At 39.0% G+C, this 18183-nt stretch overlaps 1 protein-coding gene across 1 annotated transcript in view; it reads right to left on the bottom strand.

Moving 5' to 3' along the window:
* Positions 1-18183, bottom strand: part of THADA (THADA armadillo repeat containing) — a 3943996-nt gene that overhangs the window by 2369797 nt on the left and 1556016 nt on the right. Inside the window, exon 28 of the mRNA XM_044073699.1 lies at positions 1977-2108. Coding sequence (XP_043929634.1) covers positions 1977-2108 — 132 coding nt within the window. The remainder of the gene's footprint in view (positions 1-1976; positions 2109-18183) is intronic.

Below are 18183 nucleotides of genomic sequence, written 5' to 3'. Positions count from 1 at the left end.
GTCTTACAAGCACGAGCATACATAGGACGTATGGCTAACTGGAAGGTTCTGGGTTTGGTACCCCAGCCAAATGTCCAGACGAGATAACTATACAGTTTGGAAAACTGCAAAAGTGATCTAAGGAAGGACAGATCCAAATTACACCAATGATTTTTCTTTTATCCTCACCAGTTATATGGAATTTCCTTGTCTGTCCACTGAATTATTGAAGTCTGCTGATGGTTTTGAATCTACTACCCTTTTCAGGAATGCCTTACCCATTCATCCACTATCTATCTATTGTTATTTGCTAACTGGAGTAGAACACTGATAAATGTGAGCCCATGTCAAGCTCAAGCCAAGTACAAAAATTACAGCAAAGAATAACAGTATGCAACAAAGTCCAGAAGATTTAGGATTTTTGCATGAAGGTGTGTACACTTGTATTTTTATGCCTCAATCAGACTTTTTTTTGGGTTGATAGCAATTTCTGGAGTTGTGATGGGAAAGAGAGAAGTAACTGGGGACATATTTGTGGGAATGTAACAGGTTGGCAGATTTTTAAAAATTCCCTGCGGAATACTTTGTCAGAAATGTTGAATGAACAAATGACTGAAACTTAGAAAATGATTCATTTGAGCTGAGATACAGAATCTGAATTACATGACACATAGTAAGGCCTTACTATGTTTAATGCTATTTGCTGTCAAAAAATGGAAATACTAGAAAACGGCAATCAAAATTTAAAGCAATCATAATTGAAGTACTGAATATTCTAAAGGAGATAAAATAACTGTAGGTAGGAGTTTTAGGAAAAGGAAGAAGTAAATCACACAGAAATAAATGGAATTTGAGGGAACAATACAAGTAGAATAACGTTCAGGTGGAGTAAGAGTGAAATTTAAGGGAACGCAGGACTTCAGCAATTGATAAAATGTTGGATGAATGGTAATTGTTAAAAAAGAAAACATATAAGTATACTGCTTGAAAATAATTAAAAATCTCTTGCCACCCATCATGCAACTGCTCAACTAAAAATTCCAGAGGAGGACACTAATGCTTTATTTAGAATCTGTACCACAGACAAATGACAGCTGTGCCCTGTGCAGCACTAAACAAGCAGCACACAACCGATACTTCTGGGGATATCCCTAATATGACACAACTTTCCATTTTACATTTGAAGAGCTCATTAAAGCAGTGTCACCAGTGCTGTAAAACAGTTTGAACAGAAAATGTTTGCAAACACAGCAATTTCCAAAGAAGAAAATAAATATGTAACATGGTTCTGCAATTCACCAAGACAAACGTTGCACCACAGCAAAAGGAACAAGTGATAAACTACATACTTATGGGCCCATCCCTTTTTTCACCTTTTCAAGTTTGGGAAAAAAAGTAAAAACTGCAGCTAGTACTAAATAAAATATAGCTTGATCTACAATAATATACACTATGAGAGAGTTAAACAGGATCTCAGTAAACCACTAACAGTTTTCTACACACAAACTGAAACCCTGAGCTAAATCTGGACTATGATATTTTACGAACTGCAAAACAAACGTTCACAAAGATGCATTTATCATGGCTATTACTCTATATATACTAGCACCATTGTAGTTTTCAGCATCATGACCTTAAGTCAAAGAAATTCTTAAAGAGTGTATTAAGTCTGACTGGGATGGAAGGGCAATAATGCATGCCCCTGCAACACATACTTCTTCATAAAACAGCAAACTCTACAAAGGCACCTACATTCTAGAACCAAAGCCAACACTTAACCCTTCACATAAATTATGTAAGTTATTCCAGGATTTTTTACAAACATGCATTTATCTGCATTAAAGCTATTCTACGAATTACATACAGTACAAATGCAGACATGCCTAAACGGATTAATTTGTAGTATAAACCATATTATAAAACCTGACACAAGGCCTTCTCAAACAGAAAGAAGTTCCAGTATGCATATACTTTTACTGAAACAAACCATGTCTTACCTTATAATAAAAGGTATAAATGGTGCCAAGCTTAGAGCAGAGTGGGTGCCATCCATTGGAGAAGGATACAACTTACTGAGGATTAACAATAAAAGGAAAAGGCTGGGGTGAAGTTTTGTATTACCACCATCTCTATAAAAGCAAAAAATATTGATGAAATGATACAGTTTAAAAACAAATGTACTTTTAAGACACAGAAAAGTGATTAACATACTTAATATTTTTAACACCTTTATCACTATGTATATGTGCGGAAATGAATGCCATTATCTCTAAATGTATCACTGCAAGATATTCTGCAAAACATCATGTGTCATTAGGGTACTTACCTCCACCCAGCCCACTGTTCCAAGAAGTAATGAAAAGTCTCAAAGTGTTATTTTAACACAGGAAAAATCAATAAACAAAAGGCTGATTTGGTCGCACTGCTGACAAGGAAGAGTTCAAATTCAACTGGTAGGAACTCAGTTTAGGCTTTTTTTAATTCAGATCTTCTAGTACTGAAGGTGAGGGCTAGAAGCCATGAATGAGCTTCGACTTGAAGGCCTCAGTTTAATTTTCTCAGTCTTTGCCTGTACAGTGTGGGGCACTATGAAATTTGCTTAACTAAAGCAATGTTCTCAAGTCATGTATGGTGAACAAGAAGCACTCATGCTTACATTTTAACACATCATTAATGACAAAAATCTCTGTCTGGTTTTCTGCAGTCAATACTGCTACATAAGAAATATAACAGAAAAAATAGCATTTTCTAATAAAGAGGAATACTACTAAACTGCATCCTGTAACTAGGCTACTGGGCATTAGAGTTTAAAGAAGATAATGTTGCACATATGAAACAAAGAGGAAATATCCCCTTCAATTTAACAACTAAATGCCATCCACTGCAAATAACATTAATACAAATGTCAGATATTAATATTCACTTATCTGGAGAACGGCTTTAAATTTGCACTGACAGTGTTGATACATGGGCAAACAAAAGGAATGTATTTTTAAAGCATTCAGTGGATTAGCTTCATAGGTAGGTACTAGGCTATCTGCCCGAGGGCATTGATAAGCCTAGCCAGAGTGTGTTGGCTTTTGCTGCCCCATTGATTAATTAACTGATCCTCTGTCAAGCAGAGCCAATGAAGTGATCCCAGGGGTGTATTTTCTGTTACCCATCCACTCGTCAAGGTTTCTCTTGAAGAGTGTGAGTGAGGGGCTCTGCCTAATGTAGTCTGGAATTTTGTTCCAAAGCATGGGGAATCTCTGTGACAGGAATCTATTCCTCCAGCATGTTCTATTTATTGTTGTGCTGAGGTTTAGCTCACTAGAGCGCGTGGCTCGCAGTGACTTGGATTTCTTTAGGTGGAGCATGTCCATCAATTCTGAGTTGGACATGGCTTTGTAAGTCAGGCAGAGATCACCTCTGAGTAAGTGATATGCCACTGAGTACAGCCGGAGTTTTTTCAGTCGGGCTGCGTAGGACATATGTTTGATGCCAGTAATCCTCTTGGTGAGGTACTTTTGTGGTCTTTCCAGCTGTTGGAAATGTCTTGTGAGGTACATCCCAAATGAGGCATTGTACTCTATGATGGGTCTGATGAGTGACGAGTAGAGGGGCACTATAACCTCTTTATATCTAGCTGTGAACCCTTTAGTAATTCGATGGGCCACATAGAAGGATTTCCTAACTACTTTGGCAACATGATTGTCAAACGAGAGATTACTATCTACCTGGGTCCCCAGATCTCTTATTGCCTCTTCTGTATTAAGGGGGCTGCCACCTATGTGGTAATTCATGGGTGTTTTGTTTTTCCCAAACAGGATGACTGCATTTTTTGTCATTTAGCTTGGGACCATGACTTTGACACCAGGTGTCCGTCTCAATACGGCCCTTTTGGGGAATGTCCGTGTCGGCCAGAGAGTCAATTATGGCTCCCAGTTTGCAGTCATCGGCAAACTTGTTAGCCATAGTCCTCCTGTGTTTGCCTGTACTTCTGAGAAGTATATGCCAAACAGTAGGAGTCCCAGGACCAAGCCTTGTAGGACACCATTTGTGACTGGTTTAGAGTCGGACCAGGAGCCCGCTATTCTTACCATGTGAGTTATGTCTGTAAGCCAGCTGGCAACCCATCTCGTGACGTAGGGGTTTATGTTCAGGCTGGTGAGTTTTTCTGTAATACCTGAGTGGGGAATGGTGTTGAAATCCTTGGCGAGGTCAAGGTAGGCTGTGTGAACCACCTTTCCCTCGTCTATGGCCTTGGTGACTGTCTTGAAAAAGTCAACCCGGTTTAGTAGGCATGATCTGCCCTTAACAAAGCCGAACTGGGTCGGGTCAAGTGTTTAGAGGTTCCCAATGTCTTTGTTAATGAGTTCCATGATGATGCGCTCCATAGCCTTGCAGACCAGGCTAGTCAGGCTTATGGGGTGAAAGTTACCAGGGTCAGTTGTGGCCCCTCCTTTGTGGAAGGGAATAAACGTTGCTGTGCAACATTCTATGGGCACGTAGCCTGTAGACAGGCTGAGGTTGAACAGCGTGTTTAGGTGGGGAGTTAGAGCGTTCTGTAGTTTCTGCAAGATGCGGCCTAGGACACCGTCTGGCCCCACAGACGCTGTGTTTTTGGCTTTTGAAAGGGCTGTTTTAACCTGTGCATCTGTGATGTCCGGGACACTACACTTTTCCGGTATTGTTGTGGGCCCTTTTGGGGGTGAGAGGGGAGTGAAGTTTGCAGTGAATCTATCTGCCAGGATGTTGGCAATATCAGTAGGTTCAGTAGATTTTGTGCTATTTTGCACTAGTTCAGTGCATATCTGTGAGTTGCCACTTAGATGCTTAGCATAGCTAAAGAAGGCTTTGTGGTTATCTTTTGAATCCTTGGCTATTTTTCTTTCAAAGTTAGCCCTGGATGATTTTATGAAGGACCTTAGTTTCTTACTGATACTGATCAGGGATGCCTTTCCTTCTTGGGATTTGCTTTTTTTCTGAACTAGTTTCCTCCTTCTATTATATAGCCTGTTTATGGCAGGGGTCCACCAGACTGGTTTCCTTCTCTTAGAGGAGCGAGTCTTGGTTTTGCTAGGGATGGCACGATCCATGCATCCTTGTAGGTGCTCATACAGTGCATCTGTAAAGGTTTCTGCATCTTGGGCAGCGTTATCCTTTAGCGTGCGGGCTGTGAAACTTACCGCCTCTGTCTTAAGTAAGGTGAAGTTTGCTTTAAAAAAGATTTTTACTGTGGTTACCTTATTTGGGGGTGGTGGTGGGGTGTGGACATCCAGAGTGATTAGTTTATGGCCTGAGCTAACCAGTGACGGGTTGACCTCTGGTGTGGAACACCTGTCGCCCATGTTGGTGATGACCAGGTCCAATATGTTTTCACCTCTGGTAGGGGAGTTTACCAGCTGATCCAGGGCGTTTGAGTTGATGAATTCCAGGAAGCGCTGGGCCTGGGAGTTTGTACTCGAGTAGTTTTCCCAGTTAATAGTAGGGTAATTGAAATCACCCAATATCAGGGTGTTCGGTAGGACCTTCATGTTTTCCACTGTCTCCAGAAAATTGGAGTGGTGGCCCTGGGTCATGGAGAGTGATCTGTAGCAGGCCACAATTTGCATTGCAGATTTGCCCAATGTTAATTGCACATGGATGATCTCAGAGGTATCATGCTGCCCCACTAACCCAGAGGTGTAGGTATCCTTGATGAATATGGATACACCCCCTCCTTTTGTGTTTTGGTCCATGTTCTGTGGCCGAAATGTGTGGTATCAGTTGTAGCCCGGTAGTGCTGGGGTGCTCTCTAGAGCCTTGAACCAGGTTTCAGTTACTGCACAGATGTCGACGTTCTCCATACTGAGAAGTGAGATTTAAATTCCTGGCACTGAGTAGCATAACCCTCAGTTTTTTGTTAACTGTGCTGTTTACGGAGGTGGGTTTGACTTTTGGGCCTTGCTTAAAAAAGGCACTATGGGGGCAGCAAGAGCCTTGGCCAGTATTTGAAAGCCGAGGGGTGACAGGTGCAAGCCGTCTTTTGCGAAGCAACGTGGCTTGTCGAGCATGTCGTCCCAGGCTGACCGACACTGGATCTCCTTTGAATGACACCAGAAGCTTAGCCAATTGTTGAAATTGATCATTTTTTATTTTTCCTGAGGTATCATTCTTGGTGAGGGCAGGATGCTACTCAGGGTCAGGGTCATACCAGCCTAGGCTACATGATCAGAGAGCTCTTCCATGTCTCTTTTCATGTAGTCCAGTGAGGTACGTCTCATCACTCACACCAACATGAACAATGACGGAATCATATTTGTACTTGTGCTGGAGTGACCTGAGTGCTTGTGTTATGTGGCGAATTCTGGCTCCCAACAGGCCGCTAACAGTAACCTTCTGCTTGTCCATCCTAGTGAGAGGGACATCAGTGTGCCTGACTATAGAGTCACCTATTACTAGTGTGTTAGAGTCACCTATTACTAGTGTGTTAGGTATGTTATTTCACCTTAAGGGCTGTGATTGTGCGGCACACTAATTTTGTGTTGTCTGGTTTGTGACGGGAGGTGCAAGTTGTTTGGGTGCCTGCTTTGGAGGTCTCTGATGCTTTTACAGGTTTTTATTTAGAGCCTCCGAGTACGATTTTGTGTATTTATGTGTATTTTTTGCCAGTGTTGGTTTAGTAGGTCTATGTGTGGCTGGAGGTGTGGCGGAAGTGTTAACCTTCTCTTGACTGTCTGTTCCAGTGTTGGGTGGAGACCGCTTAGCCTCCAGTTTGGCTGTATAATTGCATCTCTCCCATATATTAGTGTTTTGTGGTAGGAAGAGAGGGTTGTCTGTGTACATGAGGCAGTTGTAACATCACCTCAGGATACCCAGATTCACCAGCTGGACTGGAGAGTACACCTGAAATTGCCCTTTGGTCATGCCTGAATAGTAGGGTGAGCTGCTTGGTTGGCGAGGGGTGAATAAAGAGCCATGCCCTGCTGAGCAATCAAGTGTCAGAATATATTAGTGCTTGCTATTAGGTCGAAGCAAGTGCTGGGCTGTAGGATGCTTTTGAGTGCTTAGGTTGAGAGTTAGACTAGTTTCAAGGGAAAAACTGAAGAGGAGACTTAGTGAAGCCAGGAATAATTTAACCCAATCTAACTGGCGCTGCTCAGTGTGCAAAACCGTACAGGGAAACGAAAGAGATAGAAATTAGCCAAAATAGCCAATAAACTACTAACTTCTGGGCTAGAACCACTCTTCCAGGGACAGATAAGCTGCTCACAGCTCCCCTCTCTCATAGGTGAACAGAGAAACTTCCTTCTATCCAAGTAAGGTATAGGCAACTCAGAAACTTGAAACACAGCCCTGAATTCAGCACTAGCCAGTAAAATGGACTATACTAAATTAGAAAGGCGGGAAACAAGGCATTTTTTTTTTTAAAAGATAAGGCAAAAACAGTAAAAAAAAATATACTTAAAAAAGCTTTAAATGACTACAAACAATCAGAAAAGACCATCGCACTTTAGTGTGTAGCCTACAACAGTTAGACAAATTATTTAAACAAAAAAATGACTTTTTAAAAGTGCAGGCAGTCAAATAAGTAGAATATGTGAAACAAACAAGCTTATAAATCACAATAAACGCTGGAAAATCGGTGTTTAGGTGGAAAACAGTTAAGTACAGCAAGAAAGTACAGAAAACTGATAATCACTCCAAAGTCTCTCTTCTAAGCTAGAAGGCTTGTATCAGTTTAAGGCTTTCTAGTGCTTCCCAGTAGGTTAGTTACAGGAAAGATGGGAAACAAGCGCAGATGTGGTCTTTTAAACCAGAAAGTCGAAAGAGATGGACAAACTGTCCAAGTGGTCAATAAACTACAATTTCTGGGCCAAGAACCACTCCGCTTGTGATAGACAGGCTACCTAGTGCTTACCACTCCCACTGATAAGCTAGAAGGCTTTCCTCCAACACAGAAAGGCTTACGGGGCTCAGAAGCTTACCAACAGTCCTGGATACAGCAACTTTGTATCTGGACTCAGCTAGTTACAGGAAAGGTGGGAAACAAGCGCAAGTGCGGCTTTTAAACCAGAAAGTTGAAATAGATGGAAAAAACTGCCCAAACGGCCAATAGCTACAATTTCTGGGCCAGGAATCACTCCTTTTGTGGTAGATAGGCTAACTAATGCTTACCACTCCCACTGATAAGCTAGAAGGCTTCCCTCCAACACAGAAAGGCTTGGGAGGCTCAGAAGCTTACAAAGAGTCCTGGATACAGCAGATCTGAACTTGGACTAGAGTAGTTACAGGAAAGATGGGGAACAAGGGCAAAAGCAGGCTTTTAAGCCAGCAAGTTGAAAGAGATGGAAAACTGCCCAAACGACCAATAAACTACAATTTCTTCATGCAAATTTAGGATATGAATACAAGAATGATATTAAAATGATTCACATTTCATATGTACTACAACAATAGTGATGATTAAGAAACTCTAATAAAATAATATTAGGAGAAATTTGGCCAGTGCATAAGAGAACTTCCCTTACTCTTTTCAACATATATGGGATAATTTACATTAAACTGAGCTAACACCAACTCAAACAGATGGCATCTCGGTTTAATGCCACATCCAAAGGACGGTACCCGCAGGAGTGCAGCACCCCACTTAAGCTGTATTGCAGTGTCAGCAATTCAACTACATGGTGTGGGAATAGAACACACATACGTCTGCACCAAATGCAAGTGTGCTGCCTGTTAAGCCACTGACTAATGAGACTGAAGAATGTCATCTTACATCAGTCCATTTATTTCCTGACATCCAGCTTTCATTCATCACATACAAAATTCTTAAATCAAATTATCACATTCTCATCCCTGTTTTTTTTTTTCCAAGAATGTCTGTCTGAAGATCCAGCACCCAATTTCTATTTCTGGGATTCACTCATGCTGCATGCACATTTAGGATATGAATACAAGAAGGATATTAAAATGTTTCACGTTTCATATGCACTACAACAATAGTGATGATAAAGAACTCTTAATAAAATGTTAAAAATGCAGACAGAAGCATGGGTAAATATGATCTGAAAGTAGCCTCTTATGTAAATAAAAGGGCCAACTAGTCTTCAGTCAAACCACTGTAGATGTAGCTATAACAGACTACTTCACTGCCACCAAGATAGAATGGAGCTTTCTTATTGTCTTTTAGTAAACCATGCTGTAGGAACAAGTAATGTAGAAAAGCTGTACTAAGCAAAGCTCAGAGTACTTTTATTTCTTAAAACGTGGTTGTTATGGTCAGTAAATCTTTCACTCTATGCATCAAAAGTTCAAGAGGAAAGAAAAAAGGTGATTCAGCTGAAATAAGATGTTATCTGTTCTTCGTGGGGTCTTTGACTATGCCTGTCAGATAACACCAGTCCTCCTGCATTTAAAAATGTAAATAGTTGAACATTTATTAGATATGCAGAAGTGTTTGCTTTAAATGATGCAGATTTATTTATGAATTAGAATTTATTCCATTCTGGAATTATAGCTAAACTCACTAAACTAGGTATAAATCCCTACGTCACAAGATGGGTTGCCAACTGACTCACTGACAGAACCCACACTGTAAAAGTTGTAGACTCCAAATCTGACCTCAAAGCAGTGACAAGTGGAGTACCACAGGGTTCCGTCCTAGGACCTCTGCTGTTTAGTATCTACTTCTCTGAAGTACAGGCTAACATAGTAGGCCTCTGGCTAACGAAGTTCGCAGATGACTGCAAACTAGGAGCCATAGTCAAGTCCCCAAATGATGTGGACAAGGGCCTCGCTGATACAGATGCCTGGTGTCAGAGCCAAGGCCTCAAGCTCAATGCCAAAAAGTGCAGTGTTATCCCCTTTGGTAAAAACTCTGTACCCATGAACTACCACATAGGCAGCAATCTACTTAACACCGAATGTGTAATAACAGACCTTGGGACCCAGGTGGACAGTAGTCTCTCCTTTGATAGTCACATTGCCACAGTAGTCAGAAGTCCTTCTACGTGGCACACCTCATCATAAAAGGGTTGTCATCCAGGAAAAAAGATGTCATTGTTCCCCTCTACTCGACACTCATTAGACCCATTATAGAGTACAATGCCCCTTTTGGAATGTACCTCACAATACATCTGCAGCAGCTGGAAAGGCCACAGAAGTACCTCACAAAGAGGATTATTGGCCTCAAGCAAATGCCCTACACTGACCTCCTCAAAAAACTCCAGCTTTACTCCGTAGCATATCGCCTACTCCGAGGTGATCTCTGCATAACATATAAAACTATGTCCAACCTAGAGCTGTTGGACATGCTACACCTAAAGAAATCCCAATCCCTCCGAGCTACACGCTCTGGGGACCTAAACCTTGTCACCACAATAAACAGGACATGGTGGAAGGATAGATTCCTGTCCCAGAGACTTCCCATACTCTGGAACAGTTCTTCATTAGCACTCTTCAAGAAAAATCTTGATGAGTGGATGGGAAATAGGAAATACAACAGGGATCACTTCTGTGTCTCTGCTCAACAGTGGCACAGGAAAATAACTTTCTTGGGTGGTGTAAGCCAGGGAACCTTGATGGCTAGGCTAACGTAGGCCTTGGGCCGTTAGCCTAGTACCTAACTGCTTATGAACCTATGAACGCTGTGCTCACTGTTCTTCCTTGGCATGAATGTCATTATCAGTAACAATACTGTCTAGGCACCGTGTGTCTTGTTTCAAAAGAAAAGACAGCTTCTACTTGTTTTAGAAACTTGTCTAATTACTGAGGTGCATACTGCATCAGAGGTGCTGCTGTACTTTCTCTTTCCCTTTGTCTTCAATGGTTATTTGGACTTGAAGAAAATTTAACTGGCATGTGTCCCCATCAAGATTATTGGATTATAGGCTTATTGAACTATGTTTTTCATTTTGAGGTTTGGTAATCGACCATTAAGACCTGAAAATAACTTCAGACTCAGTTTTTTTCTGTCACTAGATTAAAACAAATAATTTTCATTTCTATGTACAAGTTAAATACTGTTCTGTATTTGTAGTCAGATCCATATAAAGTAGGGGTTTCATTTTTTTCATACGTAGAATCTTGTGACTGATATTATTTCATTAGAAAAGGTATCTTCATAGCAGTGATATAACGGTTGCTACCAGATATTTTCAAGAAATTAACTTTATTGCCAACAACTACCACAACATAATATTGACTTTTTCATTAAACGTATGATCAGCAGGTCATGGTATCAGATTAGCAGTGTGGCTGGTGGCAATGTACCTTAACTACAAGTCTTCTTCTTCTTCTTCTTCTTTTGGCTTTTCACGGTTAGGGGTCATCACAGCGGATCATCTATCCGCTCATGACTGGCAGTGGAGTTTTACAGTTTCGAGTTGCCAGCCCGGCGCCCAACCTTCCACAGAAGGCACACACCCACCTAGGGCCAATTTAGTGTGTCCAATCCACCTACTGCATGTCTTTGGGATGTGGGAGGAAACCGGAGCACCCGGAGGAAACCCACATGACCACAGGGAGGACATGCAGACTCCGCACAGAAGGCACCCCAGCTGAGAATTGAACAGAAGAACCTCTTGCTGTGAGGCAGCAACACTAACCGCTGCACCACCGCGACCTCCTAGTAAAGGGTACTATTACAGGTATCGGTAGCCTCTTCTGGGAAATAATCTGAGTGTCCTTGTGTATGAAAAACAATTTAGTTAAGCCTCAGTTACTGCAGGTAAGCTGGCAGTAGGAGGCACTGAGCTTGGCCTGTAGTAGGTGAAATCCTGGAGAGTCAGCAATTATAAACCAGCATTGCAGCTGACAGTGTACAGCTTATATGGGTGTGACAGGTGTTAATTATAACCAAAAGCAATAGTGCACTTTTGCCAAAAGCTGTTATACAAATCACCCTCTTGCAGGCATATTTTGGTGGCAATGATGCAGTTTTGGGCTCTATTACCCCTGCTGTCCACCACAGCATCCTTCTGCAGAACTTTTGGAATTGGTGTGTTTTGGAAACAAGCACTATTATTTACTTTGTCTTTTATTTGCTTACTTATTTCCTGTACAGAATTGTACTGCCACTTATCTGAAAGTGAACATGTCAAAATTTCTACCGGACAGTGTAGAATTCCTATACATTAAATGCGAGTTTATCCATCCACAACCCCTTTTTCCCATTTTTACATATGGAGTCTGGATGTCTCATCAGCAGTGACAATCATTGAGGGCCAATGTTCACACCACTGGGTGGCTAGCCATACCACAGACATTCTTCTATACCATATGCACACATGCAGGAACATTCACAACCATGGCCAATTTAGTGTGCCCAAGCCAGCTACTGCAAGTCTTTGGACTGTGGGAGGAAATCACAGCACCTTAAGAAAACCCACACAAACACAGAGAGGACATTCAAAGTCCACACAAGGCACCCCAGCTGAGAACTGAATCGGAGAACCTGTGGCTGTGAGGAGACACTACCTGCTGTGCCTCTGTGCTGCCCACTAAATATGAGTTTATCAACCTAATTTTATTAATGTGCTTTTACTTTTTCAGGAACTTTTAGACAACAGATGATACTGACTCTTTATGTTACTTATTTTTATAATAATTAGTTATTAAACGGGAAAAGAAAATATTTGTTTAATATGGTATAGTATCTAAGAACAAAAGGTGCCACTTCTCTGGAAAATCTCCTACATTATACCAATACACAAAGGGGGCAACACCACTGACCTAACAAACTACCGTCCTATAGTTATACTGTCCCCACTGGCTGAAATACTGGAAAAATGTATCCAAACCCAGGCCCTCACAAATCTCCTCTCCAACAATCTTCTTGATGAAACTCAACATGGATTTCGCCCCAACCATAGCACTACCACTCCACTCATCCATTTTAGTAACCAAATAAATATGCAATGCAACAACGCCCAACTAGTGTCTGCAGTTTTCCTTGACTTATCAATGGCGTTTAATACAGTCTCCCATATAAAACTTATAACATCACTCTTAGAATTAAAACTAACTACCCCCACTCTATTATGGTTTCAAGACTATCTCTCCCAACGCCAATAAGCTGGTCAGTGGAAACCCCCCCCCAACTTCCTGTAAAACTAGGAGTACCCCAAGGATCAATCCTAGGACTCCTACTTTTCACTATATTTACAAATAACCTTCACAAAGCCACCCCTCTAGCAAACCTGGTTCAATATGCTGATGACTCCACCTTAATCTGCTCTGCCCCCACCCTCCAACAACTTCAAATCAAGACCCAAGAAGCCTTTACATCCATTGAAACCTGGCTAACAAACTCCCAGCTAATACTAGATCCTAAAAAGACCCAACATATGCTCTTTCATCCTTCCAAAGCAGCAGCACCTACTCCCCAATTCTCTATTTCTGCATCAGATAATACCCTTATCTCCCTCGTCACACAAACCAAATTACTAGGGGTCATTATTGACAATAATATGAAATTTGACAAACACATACTCATACAATAACCAAAATCAACAAAACACTAAGTACTCTTTACAGATGTAAAAACGTCCTAACCAGCAACAGTAAAGTTACCCTAGCTCGTACCCATCATCTCTCTACCTTACTGTATGCTTCTCCTGTCCTAATTAATCTAAACAAGAGCGATTTAAACAAGCTATCAGTATGCTACAACAAAATAGCAAAATTCACCAATAAACTCCTCCTACCGCACCCACCACTGTCAGGCCCTAAAGCAGCTTTCCTGGCTGGAACTCTAACACCTTAGTCCTAAACCAACTTCTTCTACCTCACCAAATACTGTGCCAACCTGACAAAACTCCACCCCTACAAGACCTGATCACCCTCTACTCCAATAACCGAGAATTTAGATCCACTAACAAGGCACTAATCGCAATCTCCAAAAGCCATTACAACTCTGGTGACTCCCTGTATTCTAGCAACATTGCCAAGAGTTGGAACTCCCTACCACTACAAATCACAGTATAGCCTAACAAAACCATTAAAAAAACAGCTTATTTCCCACCTAAACAACTCCTGGACATGCAACTGCCTAGCACCTGGCTGACATTCTAACTCCTTCCCCTACCCACTATTCAACCTCCTCTTTAATACTCCTACAGATGCACTATATATTATCACACGTTACTTGTAACTGCGTAGCACCTGGCTGACACATTCTAACTCCTTTCCCCTACCCACTATCCAACCTCCTCTTTAAAACTCCCACAGATGCACTATATATTATTACACGTTACTTACCAACTCACTACCACCTACTCTGCCCCATCTATACCCACTCTCCCATAGACTAAGCTGAAAAGCTTTCCCTTAAAATGTCAGTGCACCTTATATGAACTTGTCTATATTTTCTTCCTTTGACAAACTGGCTAGTATTTTTAGTTTTCTTTCTTCTTATCTTCATTATATCTTCAAGATTATCTGGCTAGTATTTTTTAGTTTTTTCCTTTCTTGTCTTATCTTCAGTACATCTTCAAGATTATCTCTACTAAACATACTGTATGAACAACAATCATATGTTACTACCTGCTATACTTTTAAATGTATGTCTGAACCACTATGCTTATGTAAACATCTTATGCAATCACGTTATCTGCTATATTTTTGTAACTGAATGTTTAAACCACAATACTCATGTAAACATCTTATGTATAGTATGTTAGCAATTGTTCTGGAGTTTTTCTCCACGGGCCTCCACTGTAAATGGACAGCTCTGTCCAGTTGGACCTCCCCAGTAAATAAATGTAAAATAAATAAATAAATAAACAAATAAATAAATTACTATACAGTAAACTTAATTTGTTCTCATGGCTTGACTTAACTATACTATATTTAAACTGATTAATAGCTCTGCGTGTCTGCTTTTTTGCATCTATATAAATACCCCATTTTGTTTTCTCTACTGTATGTGGGAGCCTTTTTAGTTCCTCAGTCACATCTTCTTATGATCATCTACAATGACAGGGTTAAGAAGAGCAGATATATACATCAAAACAAGAGATTTTGTGGAGCTACTATAGCTGTGTGTACAGGCATATCTAATGTATTATTTTAATCCCATTTATGAGTATTTATTTTCAAGGGAAGTTCACATATGTATGTGAATGTGCATGTACATATATACATGTATTAAATGCATATAGATACATATCTACTTGTTTATAATTTTACTCAGTTGAACATGAGAAGTGGGTCTGATTACAAAGTTCTTCATACAGTGTTTTATATTAACTTTTAACAGCTACAAGCTTTTGGTTTAATCCTTAATATTGAGATGTTTTATAGTTTACAACTATTTATTATTATCTTCATCATTATTATTATTATCATCAGTATTTAGTCCTGTTCGAGCTCCTTGAAATCTGGAATCTGGAATAAACAGAGTTATACATCAGAGCGATCTTTTTATATTTGTATGTTACATATCTGACTATGTTAGTGGATTGTGACTTATAAACATAGTTGAACACAGATTATAAGGACTGAGATAATCTTATATGTTATTATAAAGTGTAACTGCATTTAAATGCTATTGTGACATTATCATCAGAAACATACAATCCTTAAGTAATGGTCAGACAGTTTGGGGAAGTCATGTCTATAAATTTTTTTTTCTTTTTATTAATTTTGTTTTGGTGTGTGATTTATATTGCCGCTCATCTTGCAGCTTTTTTATGTTCAGTTTTTTCCCCTTTTTTCCCCTTAAACTACTTTCATACTACTTGGCAGATTTCCATTTTGGTATTCATGTGTCCAGTTAAGAAAGGTGGTTTGGATAGAAAAGAATGGGTATAATATAATACTGATTTTGATTAATCCTTCTAGTAGTATATATTTTTTGTGGCTACATCAGTTATACTATTCTTAAAATCAATATTCTGGGTCTTATTAGAGCATGGCTTTAAAATATTGGTTTTATTGACATATAAATATGAAATGGTTCACATAATTTTCACATTTCTTATCACCATAAAATGGCTTGCTTAAATGCATTTCTCTGAATATAAATGGACTTAATGGAAGACGGCTAGCCTCTTTACACATCTTGCACTGCATAATATTCAAGTTGCTGTCTTACAAGAAGTGCACATCACACAGAAGGACTTGGGTTACATACAAGAGACTACTCAGTCTTACTTGCTTCATGTTTCAAAGACATGAGGAGAGTTGCTGCAATTCTATGAAAAAAATTATATTATGTCCAAAGTAATTAATTCATTTTGTGATGACAATGATATATTGTATGTTCTTAATACTGAATATAAAAAGAGATAATGTACTGGATCCTGGGAATAGGTGCCAAGATTTCCAAAAAACACATGGATCACCTTACTTCACTACTGCAGGTTAGTATTATTTTAACTGGCAATTTTAATTGCACTCTCAATGCTAAGGATACAACATAAGGTTAGAAAAAGAGCCACTTATAAACCTAGGATTTATGCATCAGCTAAAGGAACTTTACCAATATAATTAATTTTACTGATATTAATGACTTTACTGAAGCAAACTCGTAACCTTTTACCCACTATTCCTACAGGCTTGGCACTCAATTCAGAATTGACAGAGTTTATGTCTTCAGTGATTTAGTATCCAAGTTAGAACAAGTTAAAGTAATCAATTGTCCTATCTCAGACAGCACCATTATTATTTTATCAATAGTAGTTAATCAAAGGAAACTTATTTTTTTAACAGGGTTACCACTTATATTTTGAAGTTAAAGGTTTTAAGGAATTGTTCCTTTTGGAAAATCAGCAATTTCTTGAACAAAATAACAATGGCAAGATAACTGAGGGAAAGATATAGGATTCAATGAAGGCATATCTATTTGGAAGGATATCAACATAGTATTATAATGAAAGGAATGTGAACTGGTATACAAGACAAGATTGATAAATGAAGTTAAAAATACAGAAAGGAAAGGGAGTTATTATCAGAAAGGGAATCTCTGAATGTTGAATACTAGAAAATCTTACAACATAAAGTCTCTTAGTGGGTTAGAAATAGTTAAATTATATTCATTTTCTTTAATGCCTAGGGGATTACACAGATTAGCTCTTGGGTCAGAAAAGTAGACTAGATCTAATCACAACAGTTCCAGTTCTCTACCAGGTAGTAGTAGAAAGTTCACTGATGCAAAGCACATTTTACAGCATTTTAGAACTTATGAAATAATTAACACAGAGTAAAAATTGGGGGGGGGTGGCAAACTGGTTGAGACTTCTTAACTAATAATATTCATAAAATGTTGTCAGTGGAACAGGTCAACATGATTACTCTGGCAGAAATTATAGATACATTAAAAAATCTAAGGATAAAACAGCCATTAAGTATGATGGCATTATTTCTGAATTATATAAATTGTTACCTCAAGAGGCCTTATCTACTACACAAAGTAAGTCAAAAATACATTGCTTATCCTCTCCTCATAGAAATAAACACTACTTTCTCCTTTACTAAAACAGGATAAGGACAGGCTTGTCTGTTCCTCTTTCAGACCCATTTTCTAAATATTGATCATAATGTTTTTATGTTTATTTCAGCAAATACATTAAAAGACTATTCCTACAGTAATACATAATGATTTGACTAGTTTCATTTTACATAAACTAGGACATTAAAATAATTATTACTATAATGATAATAACAGTAATAATAATAGATCAACTAAAATTAACTATATTAACTATGGATTAATTATAATTAGCTGTAATTAGTGTATATAACAACAGACTTTTATTCAAAAAATGGTCTTATTTAAAGTCCTAGAAATGTAACTTTTCCAGTGATCTAACTTCTCTTATAATTCACTTATATCAAGGTTCTTTCTCTCATGTCAAATGAGGTTCTTTTAATTCACAATCCCTTAAAATCACTGGTTGCCCTCTTTCATCATTCTTATTTGCTTTAGCTATAGAAACATTCTTTAACTATATTAAAAATAATAATAATGTAACAGGTTTCAAAGTTAGTGACCATTATTCATCTAAGATTCAACTATGGGCATGACCTTTCTCTTTATTAACTTCTAATTCTGTAAAATCTTAGAATGTATAAATTTAAGTACTGTATGTGTATAAATGCAAATAAAAATGTAACTACTGTGTGTTTACCTGGAAAATGATATAAGACAATGTAAGCAAATAGAGATTTCTAACATCGCCTCCACTGAAAATGTCTATTACCCAGTCAGACTTTCCCAGTAAAGAAAGACAAATA

Source organism: Protopterus annectens, chromosome 6.part0 (assembly GCF_019279795.1).
Source record: "Protopterus annectens isolate FY-2018-M chromosome 6.part0, PAN1.0, whole genome shotgun sequence".
NCBI classification, from domain to species: Eukaryota; Metazoa; Chordata; order Ceratodontiformes; family Protopteridae; genus Protopterus; species Protopterus annectens.
Note: the sequence above shows the minus strand (reverse complement) of the source record. Positions and strands in the feature narration are given on the sequence as shown.